Here is a 21,621-nt window from a genome sequence, read left to right as displayed (position 1 = left end):
AATCTTTTGTTGCGTTTATTTTAAAATGACCTTTAACAGTAAATTGGGATGTTGCTGTGCTTAACCTCCATTATTTGCATCGTTTTCTAAAAAACTTAATTATAAAACTTTAGTGACACTTAAAATATGCAAAAAACATATACGGCTCATTTACATTGTACACTATCGCGTATGATCCTATAACCGTTTCATAACAAAAGTATAAAGTTCGAATTGCCGTGTCTATTTTTAAAAAGATTGAAACAATGTAATCAATTTGAAAATTTTCAATAGACTCAATAAAAATGAATGCTCTTTTATAACAACCATGACGTTCTAACATGGCGCGCAGAATTCGTGATCTTTATGAGTTTCATGCAAAAACTGTAGCAAACGATGGTCATTGGTCTCTTGGTACTGTTACTAGGAATTCATTTAAACTTGAATATAAATCTGTATCTTATTATCGCACGGTTACGTCAATGGCACGTTCTAGGACGATTAATTATTGGTCAAATTCACGTTTTTTATTAATAAAATTAATTCATATGTACCTTATACTTTATTGTACGTGAAACAGATTTACAAACACAATAAAACCATATAGTATATACACTGGCGAACTTATCCCAATAAGGCTCTTCTCTCTTCCCGTCAACCTTTGAGCAATTTGAAAATCAGAAACGTTAGAATGTCACATGAATGAAATTTAAAAATAAGATTAAAAAAAAAAAGATTATTGTCTAAGGCATTTTTTTTTCGTTATAATTAATTGACTGAAACAAGAAATAACCGAGTTTGAAAAGAAAATAAAACATTATTTGGCTTATCAAATTGATAGTAATATTTATACAGAATTACCTACACACATAATATAAATATAATTTTTGCAAGTTCCCTATCAACCGGCGTAGCACCTGCCGCCAAGCACGTTCGTTTTTGACGCGGTGTTAATGTCCTAGTCAAGTTCAACGTCACCACCGGATTGTGACCATTCCGATACTACGGTTAAGGCGCGGTGTGTAGTAAAATGCGCTTTTTTGTCACCATATTTACAGACTTTTACAAGGATTTCATGCATTATTTTCTAGTATGTATAACTTCAGTCCTTGAACTACGTTATTGCTTGTCAGAAACACGATGGCTCATTATTTTCTCGATAGAATCTTATGTTGAAAACATGCCTAACACTGTCTTTATTTCCTTATGTTAGAAGTACTACGACGAAAATGTATATGAAACTTACTTCAGTCGATAGCTTTTAAGTAAATCTTCATTATTGCTTGTCCTTTTATTGATACGTTAATTTTTTCATTCCACATTTGATGAATTCAACATTTTGCCTACTAAATTACATCCTACGCGGCAATACCTTGCGCCCATTCCTCACGCCAGTACGCCCGTGACCACTGTCAGCGTCGGACCTATGCTAGTTTAGCGGACGTTTCATAAAATGGGTAATCACAGTATAAATATGCAAATATGTTATACACACAATGTTTTTCAACATACTTGCGAAGAAAAGCAAAATAATTCTTAAATACGGTGACATTTCAGACATTCGTCCGTCATATTGTCATTTTATAGCAAGTTGGGCAGCAAAGGCACACACCCATCTAACCAATCCGGAATTCAGTCACGATTGATAAATTGTGTAAACATATTTTAAAAGGCTATAAAATTAATGAAATTGAATAATTTTTAAACATAGATATACAGGATTCAAATATTTTAGACTGGTCATATTTTTCATAAAATCGATTTCAATTGGCAAATCGTATTACTTTTTGGCAACCGGGTTTTTTAACCTAATTAGACCCCGCTGAATCCGAAATTGCTGGTTGCTTGATCGAATTCTTGACCGGAAGTGAGATATTTGATATTAAAGGACCCTTTTTTTAGTTTTTCGTAAATAACTCTTAAACGGTGGCGCATAGCAAAAAATATTCTATTACATAAGTAATCTGCATAAAATTGCCTACAAGAAAGATTTAGTACAATTTTTTGCTAGGATCAATATTCAAAGAGATATTAACGCGGGAAATTCAATTATAATCAATTCTAAGGTCCCCTTTTTTAGATTTTCGTAAATAACTCGTAAACGGTGGCCAATATCAAAAAATGTTATATAACGTTAATAATCTACACAAAATTTTGTACGAAAAAGATTCAGTACACTTTTCGCAGGGATCAATATTCAAAAAGATAATAAAGAAGGAAAGTTAATTATAATACATTCTAAGGTTCATTGTTTGTATGTTTTCGTTAATAATTTGAAGAGTATGACTCATTGCATCTTATACATAAATAATAAACATAAAATTTCCTACTAAACATGTAGAACTTTTCGCTAGGATCAATATTAAAAAAGACAAAGCAGCGGGTAAGTTAATTATAATCAACTTTAAAGTCCCTTTTTAGTTTTTTGTAAATAACTCGTAAACGGTGTCCCATAGCAAAATAGGTTTAAATTAATAAATAATTTACATAAAATTTTCTCCAAAAACATCTTGAACTTTTTTTCTCTAGGATCAAATTTAAAACGATATTAAAGGAAGAAAGTTAATTACAATCAGTTCACAGGGCACTTTTTTTTTAGTTTTTCGTAAATAACTCGTAAACAATGGCCCGTTGCAAAAAAATATTATACATAAATATTGAACATAAAATTGTCCACAAAAAAGGTTCTTTACACTTTTGCGCTACGATCAATATTTAAAGAGGTATTAAAGGGGGTAAGTTAATTAGAATCAATTTCCAGGTCCCTATTTTTAGGTTTTCGTAAATGATTCGTAAAATAAGGCTCATAGCAAAATAAGTTCTTAATGTTCTTGTAAATAAATAATCGGCATACAATTTTCTACGAAAAACATAACACTTTTCTCTAGGATCAATATTTAAAACGACGAAACGTTTTCTTAAATCAACTTTTTATCTCTTTGTTAACTTTAACAACCCTAAAGTATTGATCGTAACGTAAAAATAAAAAGATCCAAATTTGTAGGAAATTTTATGTTAAAACTTTTGTTATTGTTTTGTACCTATGCTATTCGTACAGATATTCGAGATATGAGCAAAAATATGAAAAAGGTACCTTCACCCCCCTCCCCCCTACACCCTCAGCACACCCGCTAAGCTCGAGGACATTAAGTATGGTTATCTGGACACCACAAGGTATAACTGTGCCAATTTTCAAAATTATACGAATTATTTCCGCAGATTTTTTTTATTTTCTTGATTAACTAACTCGAATGTCGAAGTAGAAGTGTTTTTTGTCATTACAATCTTTAAATGCTTGACTTTTACTCGTCAATTCAAAATTAGAAAAATAGTAAGTAATTACAGTTAGAGTTATAAATTGTTATAATTATTTTTGTGAAGATAGCTAAATTATCTTAGCTTTGCTAGTATTCTTCCTTATTTTCACTACCTACTTGCCCGAAATTGACTGCTAGAGTTAGACCAAGTCTGCAACGATTTTGATAGCATAGGCAGTGCAAGTGTTATACATAGTTTCATAGAAGTTTGACGTTTAAAATAACACTTGCACTGCGTGTGCAATCAAAATCGTTGCAGACTTTTCTTGGTCTAGCTCTATTACATTTTTAATGTCTATTAGTAAGAACTATTATTTGTCTCATAATAATTTGGTATCATTTGATTAGATTCTCAGTTTGTCGCGGTATACACTCATATTGTATATATAATTAATAATTATTTACACTCACCGTCTTACCTACCATTTTTAATTTCATTAAGTACTCATCAAAATTCGAATTTGCTAATAAATCTTATTCAATATTAATTGCCGGAAAAAATCCCGGAACTGACAATTCAGAATACCGATGTCGTCAGAATAAGGACGTAGACGTGCTGCGCGGGAATGGTGCGGTGCGCCGCGCGGGGCGCCCGCCTGCCCGTTCTACCACGCGTCTGCTTCACCCCCTTGAAAACGTAAAACTCGAGTATAAGAGCGCCTTAAGGACGAGCCAATTAAACTTTATTACCGTTGGCTTTTAATCTTTATAACCGAGGTTTTAAGTCCACTTTACAGTCTCCATCAGTTATATCGGAGCGGCCGAGGTGCTCAAAAATATGTGAACACGCACTCAAACCTCAAACGCCTTGACAATAGAGGCGTGTTCCGATGTTTGTGAGCAGCTTGGCCGCTGCGATATATTTGAAGGCGACTGTACTTTAATAGTACTATGGTACCTTTAATTCTAGTATTATTTGAAAGCAGTGAACCACTTCAATGTAATATTTGTCTGGATTATTTATTGATATTGGTTTGGTTTTATTTTTAATCTATATTCTAAAATAAGGTTCTTGACTGTAGGACTGTACTTTTATGTTAACTCAGAAGACTAGTATTATTTAAAATAAAAACCTGAAATTAATTGTCATAATTTAATTTTGGTCTGAACTCTGAGCTCTTATGATAAATCCGTGAAGAATCAACATATGTAATTACAAACTTCAATTGTTTGTTTATGAAACTCATTTGTTTGCTTACTTTAAGGAAAATATCTTCAGATCGGATCTGGTCTGGTTGTTCCCACAAATTAATTATTTAATTAACTAGTCTCGTATATGCGAAAACGGTCCGGTACCAGGGCATAATGCAAACGTAGGAGGTTGTCTCAGGACGCCGCGGTCGCCGACCCCCGAAAACTGGCGCGTAGCGGTGCCCGGTCGTTACCCGCCCGTCCTTACTCTTCTGACCTTATGCGGCCCTGGTACATGAGAGCGTTCACTCGTTTTTAAAAAATCATAAAAATTGATAGTTCCATTGTCATTTAGTATGATTGCCAAGCCTAATAAAATCTAGAACTAGCTTTAAACGTTTTAACAGACTTGACAAAGATCCTATGTACTTTTCGCCTAACTTTTAGGTCAACTAATGTGTTGCTAAGTAGCTCCATCATCATAAAAAAGTATTTGATGGACATTGGTTTACCTTTGATTGCATTGTCAAGTAATTCCGAGCCCAATAAAATCTAGAACGACAATCAACTTTTAAAGGTGGTTCAACAGACTTGACAAAGAGCGTACTTTTCGCCAAACTTTTAGGTCAATAGCTGCTAAGCTCCTTATCCTAACCTAAATATGAACAATACATTGTTTACCTAATTGATAAATACCACAGAACTTGGTCGTTATAAAAATGGGCGATCAGATAGTTGACCGGAATTTGAGGTTGTTACCCTTGCTAGTCGCGGTAAAAAAATGTACTCGCGGGTAACACCGGAACGGGTAGTTAGGCTTTTTAGTTTCGCAGGTTTTGCGGATGTGACGCGAGTAGTCATCATATCGGAGCGTACATGGTGGTCGTAAATATCTGAACATAATCGTTAGAATTAGGAGCAAATACTTTAAGGCCCACTTGCACCATTCCACTAACCAGTTAAACCTGGAATTACCATGGTTACCAGTACAATTTGACACTGAGTAAACGGTTTAACCGCATAACCCCGGGTTAGTGGGATGGTGCAAGTGGGCCTAAGTACTCGTATTTTATAGTTTACCGAAGGAAGCATTTTTTGTGCTATTTTTTTGGCTTTTTATGGCGGAATAGATGATACGATAGTAGCTTGGAATTTGATTGTGTTACCATTTAGGGGAATGCATTTAAAAGATCGGGAACTCGCATGTGACGCTCTCATATTTTCATAGAGATTTGACGTGTGGTTCTTTACACTTTGTTACTGCAAAATTTTGTGCAGAGTAAGCTTGATTTGACTTTGCCATTCATACAAGCCATTTCTAAGAACTACAATATTACTTATACACTGATATGTCAATATTTTCATAGACATTCTGTGCTAGCTCTTATAACGATCTGTAGTATGATTTTGTTTACATTAATATTGATTGAAATCTTCGTAGTGACGTCTTTTTATTAAATCCAATATCATGACATATGACATGCCATTTAAATTGATAATAAACAAACTATTTAAAGTTCTGACGTCATGTTTCCGACAATCCCGAGTAGATGATTTATTTGGTAGATGGATCTCTATAATGATGTTAATATTTAAAAATGAAAAGATTAATGAGTTCCTTGTGTTATATTTTATTTAAGACGAAGTTTAGCGAAAAGGATCCACTTTCTAAAATTTGTCATTTAAAATAAATGAATGACTTTTCTTTTTGATAGAAAGTTCAAAATGTATTGACAGATATTTGTGGATTCCTTTTCCTTAAATTACGTCATTTATTGTTAATATATCCTCAAAATAATTACGTACAATTCACGCAAAAGTGTATTTAATAATTGAAATGTAACAGGATGTAAATGAAGCATTTTTAAAAGCCATTGATTGATATTTCTATAAATAGTACTTGCCACAGCCCTTGTCCCTTTCTTTTTTTTTCGAAACCATAGACTAGGGGCTCAGGCCGTTGACACTGGCAACCCATATGTCGAGATAAGATAGTTACGAGCGCGTTTACTTTTTAAATTTCGAAATTGGAATATTTACCGGCCAGTCTTTTCATAACGTGACTTCACTACACCTTCCCCGCCGCGTCTGACTGTATGTATGTTCGCGATAAACTCAAAAACTACTATCAATAGTGATTCTTGAGGAAGGTTCGGGTGTATAATTTGTTAAGGTTTTGTGTAACCTGTGTGAATCCGGGGCGGGTCGCTAGTTCTAAATATTAGTATCCTACCGTGGATTCATAAATCTTAATGTAATGCAGAATTTTATAGAAAGGATATCCAAGTCAGTGAACTACATTTAAATAATAGTTTCATTTAAATATTTAATGTGACTTTAAACTGCATCTAATCTGTTATCGGGCAGGTCAACTCGTTCGACGTAGACCGTGTATAATAGCTATGATCATGAGATGACGTGTATAAAACATTTACGTATTCAAATTTATCAAGACCTTGATAAGACGAAAGTTGTCTGAGTGAGATAGCTATCTCAAATTAGCACATCAAGCTCTGCTAAAGTAAACTGAATTGTCCTCGATATACTTTAGAGTTTAAATTTCGAACACAATTTTTGATCTTAATTCCTCTGGATTACCTCGAAATTGATGTCAGAAACATTTGATGCTCTTTTGTTCTCGGCCGGTGATACAACAATTAGTACCTACCACCATCAAATATAAGCTTTACGATTATTACAATAACGATGTCCCAGTCGTTCTGCTACTTGCTAATCCATAATGTACTAACAACAACACAACTAACTAACCATTTATATACCTTATCTCGTTGCCATAAGGTTCAAGCACGATCAAAGAGTGCCAACGATGGTCCTAAAATGGCTTGATTAGAGTTTTATAGCGTTTAGCCCGTAGACATCCGGCCGGTTGCGTGACATCGGGAATGCAAGCCTCGGGCCACCTGTGCAGTCTTCGGCCTCAATTTACACCCGAGAGCAACGCAAACGGGTCACTTTGCATAAGAAATTGTGGTGAATTTTTAATAGTTTTGGAGTATTCACAAGTATTGTCTACATATACAGAGTTCCCTTTTAGGATCTAGAAAGCTTGTCGGTTAGCGAGTGGTTTCACTAAAATGCGGCTGAAAATAAAATTAGGTACCTTTAAATCAAATTACAGTATGAAACTGACAGCTGATTTGATATACTAATTTGTTGCCATATTGACATATTGTTACATGTGTAACTAAACTTTTATCCGCCCAGACATCAGAACTTGCCAAGACTAGTACAATTTTGATTTGTTTATACACGGTGGCTAAAAAATAACTGCATTCCCATCGCCAGCGAGGTTTTGGGATTATACTGAGCAACTTTTACTATACGAGGCCCCGAATTCGCGGAAAAAAAATTTGGCTGTTTCATACATTTTGGCTGGTCCATTTTCTATGGGAGGGTATTTTTTTTCACGATTTCGGGGTGGGTCCTATAGTAAAAGTTGCTCAGTAGGTATAATCCCAAAACCTCCCTGGCAACAGGAATGCAGTTATTTTTTAGCCACCGTGTATAGCGATTCAAAATATGTAGAATGGGAGACCTTATTATAGGCCTCTGTACGAATATGATGGTCGTTCTTGTCTACGTGACAGCGTGATAAAACGGTGTCCGTCACTTTCTATCTCACGGTGTTAAACAGTGACAGTATTTTATCACGTGGATAAAGATGGATAAAGCCATCCATAAAACGCCGGCTGGGCGGCACAAGGTTAAAGACTGGCTCTCTCGTTGCCAAGCGCTTGTTTTTTTTGTTTCTCAGATTACTTTCCCAAGTCAATTCTGTAATAAAAGTATTTATTTATACCTTTTTGTGGGGCTAACTGGTTCTTCATCATCTAACCCTTTCAAATGTTGCGCGCCGGATGTTGAATGGGTGTGAAGAGGACGTCCGGGTAACACCGTTTTTTACACGGTCACCACAAGCACAGATTAATAAATAGTTACTACGTAACAGATACTTCATTCCCAAACAAAAGCGAAAATACCTACGCTATAATAGCCTACAAAACCTTAATAATAATACCTGCTGCTCAGGACAAGAAGAAATGTACCATAAGTACGCGCACAAAGAATCGAGACTGTGTTGCCCGCCGTGCGAGTCACGTGCCAACGCGTCATCATAAGAATGCGCTAGGGTTATAGGTACCTATGATGATTATTGTAATAAAACAAATGTCGCGAATCAACCATATTTTTTATTAGTCAATCAAATATGTTTTAGTTTTATATAATGATTTATAATTTTTTCCCTTCTCGGAATTCTCTGTTATTAAATTTTATAGTTGAAAATATCCTAAATCGCGTAAATAATTTTAATAAATACTCAGGAGCAAAGCAACGGAAAATCAACGGTTTTTAAAAGTTGTAATACGGTGCTACCAGGCCGATTAATTATTACGTCGTGAAAATTATTTAAAAATACTTTTTCTAACCCTTCAATATAATTATTAAACGTTTCAGGTGGGACCTTTAGCCCGCCATAAAAAGATGAATCTGTATTATAGGCTTTTTTCCTTTGTTTTTTTACTTTTACACCCATTTACTGCACAATAATTACGTGGTTTCGGCATTTCGAAGCGTAAGTGCGGGAAACGTGCGGTGCGAGCGCTCAGGCGGGCGTTCGGCGGCCCTCTGTCGGTTGTATCGTCGACGATACGCCGAGCGGTAGGCATATAGCGCGTGGCCTTGAGCGTGTGAAGGAGGCCTGCCACAAGTTAGTAGCAAACTGATGAGGTTATATTGCTGTCTCTTTCAATCTTGATGCGATTTGAAGGTGTGAGAGAGAAGGTTAATTGTTTCAAACGTATAAGTGATCTACCTATCATCTAGTTCTAGACCAGTGTTTTTCAAACTTTTTCATGACGCGACCCCCTTAGAACGAACTAAATGTTTCGCTTATGTCTTCTTTTAAGCCTGGCAGAGGTTTCGCGACCCAGAGTTCAGATATTTTTGAGCACCTCGACCGCTCCGATGTATCTGATGGCGACTGTACACGACATCTTAAACATTATTAAACAAATATCCGTTATCGTTCTACAGTTTATAAGTGCAACAAAATGGCGTTTCTTTCATCACACACGTGATCGTGAACTGATAATGTTAACAACCTTTAGTTGGTGTAAGAATATAAAGTGCATTGAGCTGTTTGCCTTGTGTTTGCGTACGTTTTGAGGTTATAATGTTGCTAATTACCTGACTAAAGTTTGTAATGCAAAATGTTTGTGCTAATACTTGTTGAATCATGTTAAATGTGATTAATATTACAAATTACAATTGCTTGTGACTAGAGAAGTAAAGATGCGAAAAATGCAAGTAACATGCGAAAGTAACTCTGTCTGTCTGTCGGTCTGTTTGTTGCCTCTTCACGTTTAAACCGCTGAACCGATTTAGACGAAATTTGGTATTAATAGTTTGAGATGTGAGACGATAGGCACGATCATACTGATCCGGTTTCCGGATGCGGCGACGGGCGACGGTGTGACAACCGCTTAATTGTTTATTTTCTTTATTTTTTCGTCTTAGCATTTGCTACGGCTTCGGCTCCTCTTTATAAAGGGGCCCACTGATTACCAGTCCGCCGGACGATATCGGCCTGTCAGTTGTTCGGAGCTGTCAAATTTTTGTTCTAACTGACAGGCCGATATCGTCCGGCGGCCTGTTAGTCAGTGGTCGGCTTAAGACTTGTATTAAGTATAAAAATCAATCAAATTCTTATTCAGAAACAGTCCAACCAGTTCCGGCTAATTTTATACCAGCAAAATACCAGAATAAATCATGGTTATTTATACTAGGTCAGGTATAAAACATCTAGGCTAATATCGATCTAAACATGACGCGTTCTGCAGACACATCTTACACAAACTCCTCAGCAACCAAAAATAACTCTTATCTTCGCGTAATACAGTTGATTTATACTTAGCATTATTAGCAGACACACATTACGTGCAATTTTACAGAAACTGCTCACCAAACAAAAATAAACCTTATCTACGCGGAATACAGTTTAGCGATCATAGCGAATACACATTGGGTGCACTAGAGGTCGCGTTGAACCCGCTGCCAGGTGGTGCGTTTTTTTATCGGACAGATGTTCAGTTGTGTGGGCATTTACCTCACGGAGTATGGATTTTAGTGATCGTCAATGCACCCTGAGAATTACGACGTGTTGTATGGCGTTTACACTTGTTTAGTTTTTTGAACCTGATATTTTAATAACACGAAATATTTAGAAATTGTAATCTATGTTGACTGATAGCAAACACTAGAGTCTGTTCGGAAAGAGAAGAGTCGTTTAATGTATTGGGCCCCATACATTCCACGACTCTACTCTTTCCGCACAGACTACTTATTTAGGTACTATAAGGCCGGTTTCATTATATCGTTTGTAAAATGTTTCTCGAGGACTGTCAATCCTCAATGGGATGCCGCCGCCATATTTAACATAATAATACCACTGATTTTGCGTCGTGCTAAGCGCCCGTAGTTTTCATCAACATCCAAAAAATTGATTTAATTTTAGCATTTCTTGGCCAATAAGCAAATAAATTCAAAATAATACCATAGATCGTTTTAAACTATAGCCATGGCATCAGTGTTATGGCTCCTCTACACGATGGGCCAGCGCCGGCCACTCCACACTGAGAGAAAAAACTAACAAAAACACACTTAGAATTACAAAAATAAAACTTAATCCGGGGACAAGGAGAGTCAACTAATAGGAACAAATTGACTTTTGCAATTTCCATTTAGTAGGAAATACAACTTCTATATTTGTAATTTGAAGTATGCTAGAGTAATTTCAGAAATTTGGTTTTGTTATTCCGAGAGGTGCTTTAGCAATATCGGAGGTGATGACGTCATGGGTGAAAACTAACCGTTTTGTAATTCTAAGCGTGCTTTAGCAATATCGGAGACGATGACGTCATAGGTTTTACTAAACTGTACTGCGATTCCAAGCTAGCTGTTGTTATTCTAGAGATAATGACGTCACAGGCAAAAACTAAACTGTTTGCAATTCCTCCGCCCCTAGCAAACGGGCGCCGCGAGAGCATGTCGCGCGCGTGGTAGCTACCCGTCTCTATTTCTGTCTGTATGAATAAAAAAGCATTTGGTAGTATATCTCTGTACTAAAGAGGCACTATAAAAGCCTGTCGAGATATTCTACCCATTCCTTTCTTATTCATACAGTCAGAAAGAGACTAGTAGTTATTACGCGCGCAACATGCTCTCGCGGCGCACCTGTGCTAGGGAGGTTGGAATTGCAAACACTTTAGATTTACCTTTGATGTCATTATCACTAGAATAACAACAGCTAGCTCGAAGTTGCAGAACAATATATTCCTGTAGACCCCAACTACACAGTAGGTCGCGGGTTAATATGTCCATGGCCCACAATATATCCTAAATTTATTATTTAACTTAAGTATGTTTTAAACAAAGAAGACACGAGACACGCCCGCCCGACATCCGACACAATACTAACTCTAACCAAATGAACGTAGCAAGTAGCTGTGTTGGTATTACAAAACTCGTTTAGTGATTGGTACAACAATGAACATAAACACAACAAGTCTATCTACTAAATACCAGTAAACTTTGTAATGTCGCTATAGTAACAACTGAATTGTTATTTTAAATGGGGTAATGTAATTCCCGCGAACTCGTTTTTTAGATATTACAAAACTATGTAAGTGAGACATTTACTAAAATCATAACTTGAAATCACAGATGCTTTTTTCCAAAAATCACAAACTTTACTAGTAAAAATCGGAGAATTTTAGTAGTAATAAAAATGGATTGTAACAAATACTGAACTTTGTTTAATGCTCCATTTACTAAAGTCTGTTTGCTGAAATTAGATTTAGTATTACTGAGCTGTTTGTAGAAATAAATAAATTTTACAGAAATAGTGAAACTTCCATGATTACTACTAAAACTTCATTTTTTCCCCCAGTACAGAACTGTTTATTAATTCCTGGTGGTGATTTTTCTCTCAGTGCAAGGGACGCATTTATGCGTTAGAGTGAGCAAGTGATATTGCTATCGCATTCTACCGCATGGCTGCGTCCCTTGGAGTGGCCGGCGCTGGCCCATCGTGTAGAGGAGCCATTATACTTTTTGAAACTTGTAAAACAGTAACTTGTATGATAAAACAGGATTATAGAGATGCTGCCACACTATCCCACTTGACGGTCCTCGAACAGATGTACAATCATCGACAGACAGGATTGACAGCTGGTTAATTTTAACTCGTGCGCTATTTATACTCGTACCATCGTCTACAGTTAACAGACGACAGGTACACCTTATTGTAAAGGCATAGGGTCCATCGGTGGTTAGTTATTTATACACCCTGGCCGGACTGTCGTCAGGTGTGCTGAATAGCACTTAAATAGTGTCTTCAGTTAAGATGTTTGGTCTAATACCATACATCCATGATCCATCATAACATTCTAACTTTTAATGGCTGTATAAACAATTAAACAGTTATTTATAGTTGGAATGTGGAGTTATTTGATGTTATAGATCTACGATTTGAAATGTACATTCAATGTACACTCAAGATAGTCAAGATGTACACTCAAGTCGGGTCATTTTGTAATTCTATGTATGTGACTTGTGACTCGCTTTCGTTGAATTTTTGACTTTTATGAGTAGTTAGTTCATGCATACATTAAAATGCTTCCTGTGTTAATCTCCGACAGTCAAATGCTCCGACGACGCTCTAAAATTTCGGCCCAATGTGAAAATCTTTCTTTTCGCATTCGAATCTTTGCTTGTTAAAGTCTCCTATTTTAGTACTTATAGAAGACGAGGACGTATAACCCTTATGGGAGACGTAACACAAAGGGTCTTACGTTTTAATGCTTAATTATACATAATATTCCAGCATAAGGTATTATTTTATTCGCCATTGTTCGGGTTCATCGGCCCGCCGGAACACGAATTTGCATTTTATCAGTTACTTGAAACTGTTGACACGCCACGCCACCGCCGGCTCAAATATGAATCAAACTAGTGTTGAAAATACAATGCATGGAATACAATAGTTTATGATGCACTGTGTGGCAGTCCATATGCCCCTACAACACAGTGAATCAAATCACAGTGATCAAGACCACTGTCATACAGTGCATCGTAAAGTATTGTATTATTTGTATTTCGTGCAAGTATGGTATTTTCGGCACAGTCGTAACAGTAACGAATCTTAGAACAACACGCTAAAAGTATCAGACGAGGAATGTATTAGAGATTAGAGGAATACATACGAGATACCTCGAGAGTGTGTATACCTCTATAATTCGGTTTCTTTCGTCTACTGGTTTCACTTTTAGAGACATTTCTGTTTTTGTAAAATCGTTAGAGAATGGATGGTAGATATTTTTGATCCGCTACTGTAGATGTTGAGTGGATTTTCCTTACCTATCGACCATTTCCACTTGTCTTGTAAAATGTATCAATCAAAATATATAATCTGTACTTTAGTTGTCGATGTGTATAATCTAGAGATGAATCACCCTTTGCGTCATATACATGACAAACCAATGACACAAATATTGGTATACTCCTATATATTATTTGGCAATTGTTTTACCGGAAATATAATCTATAATGCAAATATTCAATAATTACGTCAAAGACATTTTTTTGCAAAAATGTGACGTGACGTCAGTGACGTAATTTAAATATGATAACAAACCGTCATAATCGCGTATAATGACGTACGGTGTCGGTACGTTGACACAAAACAGAACGCTGACATTTTTATTGTATGTAGAATGTAGATGTAGACGCGTTTAAATTAACAAGCCCCTGACGGGAGACACAAGATTACAGGACATTATCGTCTCCGTTCCATCGTAGGTACAGATAAGTGTTAGAAATATCATATTTTATAAATTTTAATTACGAGTAGTTAATTAGGGTATTGTGACTAAATCCCTAGTCTCGTCTCAAAGATTACCTACTCATTAGATAAATTTTCGAGCTAAGAAATTTTAATTACACTTGAAAGTCTTGAAACAAAGGAAAAAGTCGTTAAAAGCGGCTCTGGTGAGTTCGTCGATCGTCCCAATGCTAGGACGTTTCAGGACATTCCCCGGGGAGATGAGACCTAGATATTAATTATTAAGGTGTTCTTTTAATACCGACATTGGTTGTACGAATACGAAACGTACGCTGCCGGCATGCAGCCCCGCGTAGCGGAGCTTCGTCGACTCAGGGAACGAGACAATGAGTTTCACGTTTCCCAATATGCCTAGGAATTTCACGATCCTGATTTTACGATCGGCCGCCGACATCGGCATGGCAATAATTTGGCAACATCACCCACAACTCATGTTTTCACAGAAGTTTGACGTTTATGGTGTTATTGCCAAATTGTTAATGCAGACTCGTAGCCGGGCGCCGTTATCATAAGTGGGATTCGGCTCCATCTAGTGCAGTGGCTGTTAACAGATGGACCACTTTTAGTTTCTGGAAGTATCTGAAGTAGTACGCGAACATAAACCCTTTGTTGACTTTATTCGTCTTATCATAGGTGTCCAGAAAAATGGTTGGGTCCCTTATCACTGATAGGTATAGGTCCCTTATCACTATAGTCGGTATATGGCCAATTCATATCTGCCCGCCACCTGTAATACTTGCCTATAGAGGGCGGTAATAACAAACTTGTAGTTCATAGATGGTTTTCTGCTTAAAATGTACCTTAATCTCTCAAAGACTTCCAGTTATATCAAGTATTTTTTTCTAAATCAAGTTCATTACACTTTTCACGGGGTTGTAAGCCCGGAGATCTGTCTAATGCCCTTTTGCCTACGCTTATGATTTGTATACCCTTCAGGCTGTTATTCATTTCAATTTGGCCTTTGTTAAATCGTTTGTGAATTTATAATGGTTTTATTAGTTTTTTGTCTGAGTAAACAAACGATTGATCGTCTAAGAGCTGTATTAGGTGAGTTAAACTGAAGGTCGGGATAAATGAGGTCGAAAATAAGATCAGATTTGCCGAATTATGATACTTATCGGCAGACATCGTAAATTTTATAGCATTTTTGGTACAGCGGAGTGGTGTTAACGGAATTGGCATAGATCATTCCAACTGAAATGGTAAATTAGGTTAATATTAACGTAATTAATCATTAGGATTGAAATTGTTTATACCAATTCCGTTAACACCACTCCGCTGCACAGAAAATGCTATATACGATGTCTGCTTATCGGTGACCTGAAAGTTTTTATTTGTATAATCGGGACACATTTTTTGTTTGTATTGTATTAAATATAATAATAAAAATCGTTTATTTCAGATCATTGATCCATAGCGTTATTAGTAGGTATAAACTTAAAAAAACTATGTTAATTACTAAAAATAAAAGAACGAACTAAAAAAATAATATAAAAGTAAAAACTAAGAGGTATTTGGCAGATGTGTGGCCATTGCGAGACGAGGAGCGCAGGTTGCCATGCTCTATTTAGCTCTCCCAATTGCCACCGCCACCCAAAACTTTGTAACTGCGCTTTGTTTTGTAATAATAACGCGCGTGCGATAGAGATAGGAACAGGCGGGTCAATGTACGAAATTCTTCGTGCTTCGCGTCCTTACTTTAAATATGAATTTCGTCTTATAATAAGAGGTGTGCCCTAATTGAATGTTAAATCTGCTGATTGCATACAATAATCATCTGGAGTACATAACGTACATTTCCGGCCCGTATTTTTGGCATCGAACTGTTATTTACTTGAAAATGGCAGGGCAACGACCCCTCTAGGTCGACCAGGCAATGCACTCGTACAATGTTAGACTGTCTGTATGTTTAATTTTCGTTCGCACTTCGTTATGTCATTCGTACTGAAGGTCGGTCGAAGGTAATTTGCGAGTGTTTTTAATTTTTAAGTGTGCTTGCTCGGTTCTGCAATATTACTTTATTATTATATTTTTTTGTATAATTTTAATTCTGGTTGCTGTTTCTGATGTTAAAAAACGTATATTGCTTTTTATTGTACATATATTATATTTTATACTAGCGACCCGACTTGGCTTCGCACGGGTTACACATACACAAAACCGTAACAAATTATACACCTAAACCTTCCTTAAGAATCAATCCGTTCGGTAGTTTTTGAGTTTATCGCGAACAAAAATACAAATACACAAACAGACAGACGCGGCGGGACTTTGTTTTATAATTTTATAATGTGTAGTGATAAATTTGATTTCCCTGCCACTTCGTATCTTGTCACAGTGACAATCAATATGAAAGCCCCGAGGGATCCCATATTATTGTCACTGTGACTAGTCTAGTTACTAAGTGGCACAGAAGTTAAACACCTTCACCTTACTCATTCCTTCTAAACTTCTTACTCATTAACTGACCTTATTTCTCATAAACTGAAATAAAATGTCATATACTAAGAAAATATATATATATTTATTTCAGTTTATAATTTATATAGTAGTGTTTCTACTTGATAAAAACAAATTAAAATATTTTCTGAAAAATAATTTAATTTGTTCAAATACTTATTTCTCATGTTAATACACCATGCAAATGACTTATACTTAAAACTAATTTCAGTCGTACAAAACGGAAGTATATTTGAACATACAGATCAATTCGAGTTTTAGTGAAATTCGATCTGTTTCCGATATGACACTGATCTGTCAGTGTCAAAAGTGATGTTTTTGGTTGAAGAAATGTCACTTTTGACACTGACAGAGAAGTATCATATCGGAAACAGATCGAATGACTAAAACTCGAATTGGCCTGATAATATCTTCGTCGTGTCGAGAATTCGGCCATTATTTTGCAATTTGAACAATGCTCCGGTGGATAAACATCCTAGCCGGTACACATTCATTCTTGATGTTCTTTTTGCCTACTAAGGTCTACTAATTGGGTACTAGGTTTTGTGGAAGCGGAACTCTTACTGAATTTCTTTTATTATATTGACGACCGGTCTGGTCTAGTCACTAGTGGTAAATGTCCCTGCCTTTAAAGCCGATGGCCCTGCTCCTGGATTGGAATCCCAGTAAGGACATTTATTTGTGTGATGAACTGATGAATTATATTTGTTCCTGAGATCCTGAGTCATGGGTATTTATTTATCTATATCGTATATCGTCGCCTAGTACCCATAGTACAAACTTTGCTTAGTTTCGGGCTAGGTTGATCATTGTAAGATGTCCCCCACACAACGTAGATGGCACAACAACTAGATTGAAAAATGATTTTTACCAGGAAGAATTATTCTACAACTGTAGCAAGTTTTTACTTTTGTGGCCGATACATACTATATTAGTGACAAGTTGTCACTAAAGTCACTGACAGGCCGACTAAATTGTCGAAAACTTTTTATTTTCGACCACTGTTTTACTGCAAGTCACGTGCATCACTAAAGTATCAAGTGCACTAATTCAATTTAAAAGGATTACTGATCGCTTTACTAGCTCTAATCTACCGAGTTTATAGTCTACATATAGATGCTTCGTGACAGTGACATGTAACGAATTATTTATATGTAGCTGTCATTGTGTGACTAACTCATGTTATCATAATATAAATAAACAACAATGCCTTACATATTTACTCACATAACACCAAAAAAAGTTACAAACGCATCAGGAGCATTCTCTTTATCTTTTAATTTATTTTTGTATTTTTTAATCAAAGTAATATTAGATTTTCTCTACGAATTTGGTATGGAATTGGTAAATATGCCAAGGCTTGCTTCCCTGGTGTGAAACATTCTTAGTCCATCTAGCTCACGCTGAGTCTTGTCCTATTTCCTCTTGTGCCAGTTTTTAACACACTTATATTAACTTCACTTGTAACATACAATACATATAATAAAATCTTGCAAGTCAATTTTAACCTACTTCAAATCATTTGCCGTTTCGTTTAGAAACTTTTGCAAGTACAGTGGCCATCAGATATATCGGAACGGTCTAGGTGCTCAAAATATCTGAAGTCTCACTTTGAGGCCTTGACAATAGAGGCGTGTTCAGATATTTGTGAGCATCTTGGCCGCTCCGATATATCTGATGGCGTCTGTACATAATACATATGGCAAAATAATTATCTGGTACCAAGTACAGTCGGTACTAATTAAGTGTAGAGATTAGAGACTTTCAGGGTTATTTACCTACAGATATTGCCAATAATTTGCATAGATAATGTATATACTATGTTTATAATCAAATCAACGTGTGCTCAGCTTATCAATTTAATAAGTCAGCGTGATAACCCTTTAATATATGCAGTATTTCTCAACTTGTTGACGCATTGGTGCAGTATTGATTGATTTTGTCGTATTATGCGGTCGTTAAGCTTAAAGGTCAGGCCACACCGGCTGCGTGTGCGTAAACGCGCATGTGCGCATGCACTAAAATATTGGAGCAGCGCACGCACACGTCACGCAAGCTGTGTGTTGTCTCTCATAAGAAACTGCATATTGCAACGCGCACGTGCACGTCTACGCACACGACCCGGTGTGCACAGCCCTTGAGGCGATCGAAATAAACAGTGAAATAAATATAAGATTTTAAGTGATAATTACACAAATCAACTGATGAGATATTGATATTATGCATGCATTTGTCAAAATAGTATTTTGAACAAGTTGAACGTGATAGCTCCTTAAATAACGATATTTAGCTAATCGATCTAGTTGACTAAATTCTATTGACTCTCTAAAAACCCACATGTAGGTACAAATAATCACATAATTACAGCATAGAAATATCAAGTAACCAAATCCACTTACTAAGAGCTTATTACTTCATTGACTAACGTTATATTCTCTTTGTTTCAGCGTACGGCAAAGTGTTTCTAGTAAAAAAGAGATGCGGCGTCGACGAGGGCAAACTATACGCGATGAAGGTGCTCAAAAAGGCTTCCATAGTGCAGAAACTAAAAACGGCAGAACACACCAGGACGGAGAGACAGGTTGGTTTTTTATATTTTTACACATATTTCGATAATGACGAATCTGTATCATTATAAATCCCGCAGAGTTGATAGGTACTTACATAGGATCGCTTAACATAAAACTGTGGCTTAACAAAAACTTCACGGCAAGCCGATTTTGCATCACGCACACTCACTTATTCTGGTTGAACCATTACCGCTCAGCTGCGAGTTGTAAATGTGTGTGTCGCGTGTAAGCAAAAGGATATTGGCATGTTAAGAAATCAAAGTTTTGACATAAGGTGACGTCTGGATATCAACTGTAGCCAATGGTAGCGTTACTGTCGCGACATTACTGTAAATTTCCTGGCGCTGTCATTGCCAATTTCCTTGATAAGAACTTGATTCCGAGCGTCACCTTTAGCAACGCTACCTCTATCTCTAGGTACTTACCTATCTTTACACTTCCACAAGTCTCGATGACCAGTCTATTAAAGGCAAGGTTTCTCCAGGTCCTGGAAGCAGTGAGAGAGTGCCCGTTCCTGGTCACGCTACATTACGCCTTCCAGACAGACTCCAAACTACACCTCATACTTGGTAAGTCACGTATCCTTGAAATAGTTAAGGCCTGGGCACACTGGCTGCGTATGCACGTGCAAGCACACGTCACGCAAGCGGTGTGCCGTCTCTCATAAGGATCTGTATATTGTGTGCACAGACCTTTATTGGTGCAACTAGTGAGCAAAGTTGGTTTTTGCTGCAAGTTCTTATTTTGAAACTTTACTTGAGCAAGCGAAAGAACGTTCGCGTCCTTAATTTAATGTTAGAGATGCACTGGATATTCGGTTACTATCCGGTATCCGGCCGGATAGGCCGGATACCGGATAGTAACATTGCTTAATTTCAGAGTAAACAAAATTGGATTTAAGAAACAGTCACGGTCATAATCGTACTCGTTATTATTTTAATAGTTATTTGTACAACAAGAGATCAAAGTTTGATATTTCTTCGAGTGCTTATTTTGAGTCCCGTGCAAGCGAAAGATTCTATAATAGATTCACGAGCGTAGCGAGTGAATCTAATTTAGAATCTTGAGCGTAGTAAGGGATTCAAAAGCGCACGAGATGTAAATAACTTTGATCTCGTGTAGTACACAAAATTTTTCACCCTAAGCAGTGAGAAGATACCTAGAGGGACAGAGATAATAGAACCCAAGTATATCGAACTTGTATTAGACCCCGCATGTTGAAATGACATTTGACTATAAAGGTCACTTGAATGTCATTTTGTCTCACTCAGTGAGCAAAATCGCATTTTGCTCACTGAGTAAGACACACTCAGTGAGCAAAATGCGATTTTGCTCACTGGGTGAGACAAGATGACTCAGTGAGCAAAATCGCATTTTGCTCACTGTTTTTAAGAAGCAAAGTACCCTTGTTCGAGCTGCTGAGGTGAAAAACAATTTAATCATTCCACAGACATGCACGCGCACTCATTTCCAACCTAGAAATGAGTCCGCGCGAACGTTCACTTCGAAACAGGTCAAAATCTGCACAATGCGCACCTGAAAACCGAAATGTAGGTATAGTTTCGCTGGCCGAATGTTCGGCGGCCGGATACCGGATATTCGGCCGATGTGCAGGCCGAATATCCGGTATCCGGCCAAACAACTATCCGTTGCATCTCTATTTAATATCTACAGTGTAGCGAAGGGACTCGCAACCCTGCAAAAAATATTTGCAGAGTAAAAATAGAGGGTTAGTTAAGCTAATTTAATTTAAAGTGCTCAAGACAAGTTTATTTAGAAATGCTATTGTAGACGATATTACTTCTCGTGATGAAACTGACATTGTAAATATCTAACTAAAAGCCAACGTAGCTTCTAGAATAATTAGTTATCATTTACAAAGGATGACCTTGACACGTTTCTCTGAATGTAGTAAAAAGCTTAGCTGTCTAGACTTTCGCAACTGATACTATGCATCATTTGTTGAGCATCCGTCCTGTTCTGGCTATAAAAGAAAGGAAAGGACGGAATAAAGACATTTAAATATGCGGGCATTTTGGTGAAGGGACCTGGGAAATGGATACGGATTAACAAGTAAAAAGGGATTTATCTAATTGAGAATTTATTCTACAAAACAGTCCGTCTGAGCATAAGTATAATATACATAGGCAAATATAAATTGAAAAATTTAGGGTAGGAAAAGGGGTTTCAATCGATGTGTGGAAGGGCGGCTCCGTCGTTGAACCCAAGCCACCTGGCAGTG

The 21,621-nt window shown here is 36.7% G+C and overlaps 2 protein-coding genes across 4 annotated transcripts in view; both read left to right on the top strand.

Moving 5' to 3' along the window:
• Nucleotides 1-21,621, top strand: part of LOC134801812 (transmembrane channel-like protein 7) — a 187,556-nt gene that overhangs the window by 81,684 nt on the left and 84,251 nt on the right. The gene's annotated exons all lie outside the window — the stretch shown is intronic.
• LOC134801798 (ribosomal protein S6 kinase alpha-5-like) overlaps nucleotides 1-21,621 on the top strand; it is a 130,040-nt gene that overhangs the window by 25,054 nt on the left and 83,365 nt on the right. For both annotated transcript variants that reach the window (XM_063774399.1, XM_063774400.1), the window contains exons 3-4: nucleotides 19,257-19,390; nucleotides 19,864-19,948. In XM_063774399.1, the coding sequence (XP_063630469.1) occupies nucleotides 19,257-19,390; nucleotides 19,864-19,948 (219 nt within the window). The remainder of the gene's footprint in view (nucleotides 1-19,256; nucleotides 19,391-19,863; nucleotides 19,949-21,621) is intronic.

Source organism: Cydia splendana, chromosome 23, assembly GCF_910591565.1.
Source record: "Cydia splendana chromosome 23, ilCydSple1.2, whole genome shotgun sequence".
Classification (NCBI taxonomy): Eukaryota; Metazoa; Arthropoda; class Insecta; order Lepidoptera; family Tortricidae; genus Cydia; species Cydia splendana.
This window is presented reverse-complemented; position numbering and strand designations above follow the sequence as displayed.